The 6675-nt window shown below is 39.3% G+C and overlaps 2 protein-coding genes and 1 long non-coding RNA gene across 5 annotated transcripts in view; 2 read left to right on the plus strand and 1 right to left on the minus strand.

The window, feature by feature from the left end:
- The window catches only part of LOC103518228 (metaxin-1-like), a 7434-nt gene extending 3926 nt beyond the window's left edge, over positions 1 to 3508 (plus strand). The window contains exons 5-6 of the mRNA XM_026830101.1: positions 178 to 333; positions 3176 to 3508. Coding sequence (XP_026685902.1) covers positions 178 to 333; positions 3176 to 3354 — 335 coding nt within the window. The 3' untranslated portion in view covers positions 3355 to 3508. The remainder of the gene's footprint in view (positions 1 to 177; positions 334 to 3175) is intronic.
- On the plus strand, positions 846 to 1562 carry LOC113471164. Its single transcript, XR_003393967.1, has 2 exons — positions 846 to 1199; positions 1459 to 1562. It is a non-coding gene; the product is annotated as an uncharacterized LOC113471164 (long non-coding RNA).
- A 312-nt stretch (positions 3509 to 3820) lies between the features above and the next one.
- Positions 3821 to 6675, minus strand: part of LOC103518227 (transmembrane emp24 domain-containing protein 2-like) — an 11990-nt gene continuing 9135 nt past the window's right edge. The window contains exons 2-5 of one of the 3 annotated variants that reach the window (XM_026830100.1): positions 6290 to 6535; positions 4907 to 5058; positions 4346 to 4415; positions 3821 to 3966 (exon numbers count right to left, since the gene is read on the minus strand). In XM_026830100.1, the coding sequence (XP_026685901.1) occupies positions 3959 to 3966; positions 4346 to 4415; positions 4907 to 5058; positions 6290 to 6535 (476 nt within the window). In that variant the 3' untranslated portion in view covers positions 3821 to 3958. Of the gene's footprint in view, positions 3967 to 4000; positions 4201 to 4236; positions 4563 to 4906; positions 5059 to 5910; positions 5915 to 6285; positions 6536 to 6675 lie in introns of those variants that run through there. The other 2 variants (XM_026830099.1, XM_017447745.2) reach the window with 2 other exon arrangements.

Below are 6675 nucleotides of genomic sequence, written 5' to 3' on the forward strand. Positions count from 1 at the left end.
TTGGCGGTATTTTGACCGCTTTTTGGCGGGTTTCGACCGCTTTTTGGCGGTTTTCAGCTATATCGACTAAACGGTTAAAGATATTGTAAATGTTACAACAGAACACCCAAATAAGCACCATTCAATAGGATAAGGAAAGTCGTGTGATGTTCACACCAGATTTTTTTTTACTTGCAGAGTTTGAGCAGAAGAGAAAGAAACAAGAGAAGGAGCAGGCAGAGAAGCAGAAGTCTCAAGATCTGGACTTCCCGCATTCTCTACGTAACTCCATACTGGCTGGTATATTTGCTACGTGTGCTATGACAGGATATGCTGTGTCTATAGGACTCATCAGTGTATCACTACGGAATAAGTGAATAGAACACTTCCTTTCTTGGTTACGTACTTTCTATTGACATGTGGCTTAATAAAATAACAAGTTGCGTGAATAGGCCTACCTTCCTGGGTAATAGATCAGTTGCGCTTACTTGTGTGATATTGCAAAGTCATAGAGCATGAAAAATGAGGACCAACGGAATTTTTCTTTTTCTCCTACGACTTCTAGATCCCGAGATAAATCGATTTAAAAAATACCGGTAAATCGTGAAGTTTGACGTCACGGCATACGCTCCCGTAGGCGATGACGTCATAAATTATGACTCCCCCTTCGTTTGTTTGTGCGCAAGCCTTTCTGCGCATTTTGACGTGAAATCTGGCGTCACAACTCTTTGAACTTTTTCATTAGAACGACTATTAAAAATTGAATTTTCGACCCTTTAAAGTTACTTTTTCGGAGTTTTGACCTCATATTTGGATTTTTCACAACTTTTTACGTAGGAATCGACCTTTTATTAATAATATTTGAAAGTTACTTTTTCGGAGTTTTGACCTCATATTTGGATTTTTCACAACTTTTTACGTAGGAATCGACCTTTTATTAATAATATTTTCCCAATTGCAACTCCTCCATTTTCTATGAACATGTGACTTGATAAGAAATTTACTGGTGTAGTAGTGGTCAAGACGCTTGCTTGGTAGTCAGGAGAACGTGGGTTCCATACCTCGTCCTATTGACATTTGATTTGATAGACCTATTGGTAGTGTAGTGGTCAAACGCTCTTTCAGTAATCAGGAGTGCATGGCTTCAATCCCAGCTAAGTTATGGAATTTTATCGTCAAGATTATTTGAGAATTTGACATGGTAATAGAGCTCAGTAGAGGTTAGGTGGAATTATTCAGAAGCCACCACAATGAAAAAGAACACTCATCACTGTTCATTTGTGACAGCTTCTGTTTGTAGTCATATTCCACTGACATGACTTTGGAATAAGTACCATGGCAGTGAATGCCTCAAATCTACTTAAGGGTTGGTTACTATGTCTCTGCCACCTGACCTGATTGACAACTGTAATGAGGTAATGAGTCATACACTCTTACTGTCATAATCATATTTGTAATAGATCTCAGTAGAGCTGAAAGGTTAGGTGGTAGAGAACAACCTCAGCAGTAACCTCTTCTAGTGGTTACCTTCCACTTCTATTGTTACTAAGGCTGGGATGTCCATACAGTGTAGTTTAATCGCGTATAATATATTTGACTGTTCATTGAAAGTATTGTGACTGCAGTAACCTCTTCTAGTGGTTACCTTCCACTTCTATTGTTACTAAGGCTGGGATGTCCATAATCGCGTATAATATATTTGACTGTTCATTGAAAGTATTGTGACTGGAGCATGACCTGAATGTGAAGTAACGTGTAAGTGGGACCTGGGCCCAAGTATCATACTGAAACTTGACCCACTGCAATAAGACAATGTGAAAAATAAAGAATGAATCAAAGAATTTATATTAGGTAACGTGTAAGTGAAGTGGACCTGGGCCCAAGTATCATACTGAAACTTGACCCACTGCAATAAGACAATGTGAAAAATAAAGAATGAATCAAAGAATTTATATTATGAAGTAACGTGGAAGTGGGACCTGGGCCCAAGTATCATACTGGAACTTGACCCACTGCAATAAGACAATGTGAAAAATAAAGAATGAATCAAAGAATTTATATTAGAAAAACAAATCGGCCAAATTGATTTATTTACAAATAATTTACATTGTTTTAAATTGTCATTTCAATAATTCAATTGAAGTTCTAGGAAATAATGGACAAATTGTAGTGTGCCAAGCTGCTACAAACACCTTGTATTTTTTCCATTTCAAAAATTCAACTAGTGTGACAAGTGACAATAATAAGTTAAATGAAGCAATTTCCAATGACTCACTGAAGGTACATATTTGGACGAGTGACCCAACCAAGAAATCACATATTGCTGACCTTGTCAGACCCACTCAGTAATAAGTTAAATGAAGCAATTTCCAATGACTCACTGAAGGTACATATTTGGACGAGTGACCCAACCAAGAAATCACATATTGCTGACATGGGTGTCTTATCGTCCTGAAAGCGAAGAGAGAAAGAGGACTGGATAGGAGAAAGCCAACCGTTTCGAGAATGAACCTAAAGTTCGTTCCGTACGCGCATACGGGAATCGTTCCCAAGACCTATCGCTCACAAGGCAGACGCGCTACCTTCCATCGCTTACAAGGCAGACGCGCTACCTTCCATCGCTCACAAGGCAGACGCGCTACCTTCCATCGCTTACAAGGCAGACGCGCTACCTTCCATCGCTCACAAAGCAGACGCGCTACCTTCCATCGCTCACAAGGCAGACGCGCTACCTTCCATCGCTCACAAGGCAGACGCGCTACCTTCCATCGCTCACATAATATTATTAACAAATCAACTCATGCAATAATATTGTTGGTGTATTTGGTCAGGAACCACTTCAAGAACCACTTACAGTTCATTGAATGCCTTATGGAAAACTGTGGTTGTCTCTTAGCCTTTCTCTCTGAGCTCATATACCATTCATATAGTGAGTAGGTATTAGGAAAGTGTTTGGGAATAAGGGAGCATTAAAACACTACAAAACGGAACAGCCTAGTACTGTAACCCATATAGCTAATCAGACTAGCTAGGAATTCTTTGTTTTAGCATACCTCTCGTACAGTTTGTCTGATTTTGATACGGGAATCGTTCCCAAGACCTATTGCTCACAAGGCAGACGCGCTACCTTCCATCGCTTACAAGGCAGACGCGCTACCTTCCAAGCTAATCAGACCAGATTTTATTTTACTTGCAGAGTTTGAGCAGAAGAGAAAGAAACAAGAGAAGGAGCAGGCAGAGAAGCAGAAGTCTCAAGATCTGGACTTCCCGCATTCTCTACGTAACTCCATACTGGCTGCTATATTTGCTACGTGTGCTATGACAGGATATGCTGTGTCTATAGGACTCATCAGTGTATCACTACGGAATAAGTGAATAGAACACTTCCTTTCTTGGTTACGTACTTTCTATTGACATGTGGCTTAATAAAATAACAAGTTGCGTGAATAGGCCTACCTTCCTGGGTAATAGATCAGTTGCGCTTACTTGTGTGATATTGCAAAGTCATAGAGCAGGAAAAATGAGGACCAACGGAATTTTTCTTTTTCTCCTACGACTTCTAGATCCCGAGATAAATCGATTTAAAAAATACCGGTAAATCGTGAAGTTTGACGTCACGGCATACGCTCCCGTAGGCGATGACGTCATAAATTATGACTCCCGCTTCGTTTGTTTGTGCGCAAGCCTTTCTGCGCATTTTGACGTGAAATCTGGCGTCACAACTCTTTGAACTTTTTCATTAGAACGACTATTAAAAATTGAATTTTCGACCCTTTAAAGTTACTTTTTCGGAGTTTTGACCTCATATTTGGATTTTTCACAACTTTTTACGTAGGAAGTTTCTACCAATGTTTTTCTTTGAGCAACACTTTTTCAAGTCTTCCTTACACATGAATTTTTCAGAGTTAAAATTTATCATGTCTCCTTACACTCAACCTCTCTGTTACCCTTTATTTCCACACCTACTTCCAATCCCACCTCACACAACTCGTCTCACTTCAAAGAATCGCTAATGTTTTTCTTTGAGCAACACTTTTTCAAGTCTTCCTTACACATGAATTTTTCAGAGTTAAAATCTATCATGTCCCCTTACACTCAACCTCTCTGTTACCCTTTATTTCCACACCTACTTCCAATCCCACCTCACACAACTCGTCTCACTTCAAAGAATCGCTTCAGATAGTAGATCTGTCCGATGGTCATTGTCACCAAGACCACAGCCTCGAGATGTTTTTCTTTGAGCAACACTTTTTCAAGTTTTCCTTACACATGTATTTTTCAGAGTTAAAATCTATCATGTCCCTCTACACTCAACCTCTCTGTTACCCTTTATTTCCACACCTACTTCCAATTCCACCTCACACAACTCGTCTCACTTCAAAGAATCGCTTCAGATAGTAGATCTGTCCGATGGTCATTGTCACCAAGACCACAGCCTCAAAGAAAGACCACCATACTACACGACTGTTGGTTGACTCGTTAATGCTACGATGAATACGGTCTCGTACACTCATGTATTCTTGTTCATGTTTAACCGATGTGAGTGACTCTCCCAGCTGACGGATCATGTCTTGAAGATTGGGCTCACCTGAGAAGAAAAAGAAAACAATTTTTTCAAGATGTTTGATAGAGGAGGAACTATAACAACAGAAGTTTTATCATCCCCAAATCAAAGGAGGGAGGACAAAATAGGAGAAAGTCAGCTGTTCTGATAACAAACTTTGTTGGTTTGGAATGAAGTTTATCCTTGGCATGGTTCAACAATTTTTTAAGATGTTTGATAGAGGAGGAACTATAAAAACAGAAGTTTTATCATCCCCAAATCAAAGGAGGGAAGACAAAATAGGAGAAAGTCAGCTGTTCTGATAACAAACTTTGTTGGTTTGGAATGAAGTTTATCCTTGGCATGGTTCACCAAGACCACGGCCTCGAAGAAAGACCACCATACTACACGGCTGTTGGTTGACTCATTAATGCTACGATGAATACGGTCTCGTACACTCATGTATTCTTGTTCATGTTTAACCGATGTGAGTGACTCTCCCAGCTGACGGATCATGTCTTGAAGATTGGGCTCACCTGAGAAGAAAAAGGAAACAATTTTTTAAGATGTTTGATAGAGGAGGAACTATAACAACAGAAGTTTTATCATCCCCAAATCAAAGGAGGGAGGACAAAATGGGAGAAAGTCAGCTGTTCTGATAACAAACTTTGTTGGTTTGGAATGAAGTTTATCCTTGGCAGGGTTCAAACCCTTGGGTTTTGCACTTATGTTTTTAGCATACTTAACAAAAATCAGACTAATTGTTTGGGAGACATTATGGCAAACAAATAATTTCAGAAAAAGGGTCAAAGTTAGGTTCACAAACAAATGCACTAACCCTTTGGCAAATATAACCCTTTTTAGCATACTTAACAAAAATCAGACTAATTGTTTGAGAGACATTATGGCAAACAAATAATTTCAGAAAAAGGGTCAAAGTTAGGTTCACAAACAAATGCACTAACCCTTTGGCAAATATAACCCGTGTCAAAACCTTACTTACCTTTCTCCCCCTTATCATCTTCACTCGGCTGTGTAGACAAAAACAGAAGTTTTATCATCCCCAAATCAAAGGAGGGAGGACAAAATAAGAGAAAGTCAGCTGTTCTGATAACAAACTTTGTTGGTTTGGAATAAAGTTTATCCTTGGCAGGGTTCAAACCCTTGGGTTTTGCACTTATGTTTTTAGCATACCTACTTAACAAAAATCAGACTAATTGTTTGGGAGACACTATGGCAAACAAATAATTTCAGAAAAAGGGTCAAAGTTAGGTTCGCAAAATGATGCACTAACCCTTTGGCAAATATAACCCGTGTCAAAACCTTACTTACCTTTCTCCCCCTTATCATCTTCACTCGGCTGTGTAGACAACACTTCCATATTGAACATGACTACTTTAGGTGTCATCGTGGACATTTGATTACTGAAGCAATATGTGTAAACACCAGACATGTGTGCGGAGAATGTGTACTTTCCACTGGACTCCCGTTCTCCTTGGTAGATTATGTTGCCATCGGGACCGGTAATTCTGACATCAATATCCAGGAAACCTCCCTCGGAAATCTCAAACATGAGTCCTGAAATAAGGTAATGGAACTTGTGAAGATAAAAATTAATATTATTGTAGCATACTTAACAAAAATTAGACTAATTGTTTGGGAGACATTATGGCAAACAAATGATTTCAGAAAAAGGGTCAAAGTTAGGTTTACAAACAAATGCACTAACCCTTTGGCAAATATAACCCGTGTCAAAACCTTACTCACCCTTCTCTCCCTTATCATCTTCACTCGGCTGCGTAGACAACACTTCCATATTGAACATGACTACTTTAGGTGTCATCGTGGACATTTGATTACTGAAGCAATATGTGTAAACACCAGACATGTGTGCGGAGAATGTGTACTTTCCACTGGACTCCCGTTCTCCTTGGTAGATTATGTTGCCATCGGGACCGGTAATTCTGACATCAATATCCAGGAAACCTCCCTCGGAAATCTCAAACATGAGTCCTGAAATAAGGTAATGGAACTTGTGAAGATAAAAATGAATATTATTAACAAATCAACTCATGCAATATTATTGTTGGTGTATTTGGTCAGGAACCACTTCAAGAACCACTTACAGTTCATTGAATGCCTTATGGAAAACT

Source organism: Diaphorina citri, unplaced genomic scaffold, assembly GCF_000475195.1.
Source record: "Diaphorina citri unplaced genomic scaffold, Diaci psyllid genome assembly version 1.1 scaffold2124, whole genome shotgun sequence".
NCBI classification, from domain to species: domain Eukaryota; kingdom Metazoa; phylum Arthropoda; class Insecta; order Hemiptera; family Psyllidae; genus Diaphorina; species Diaphorina citri.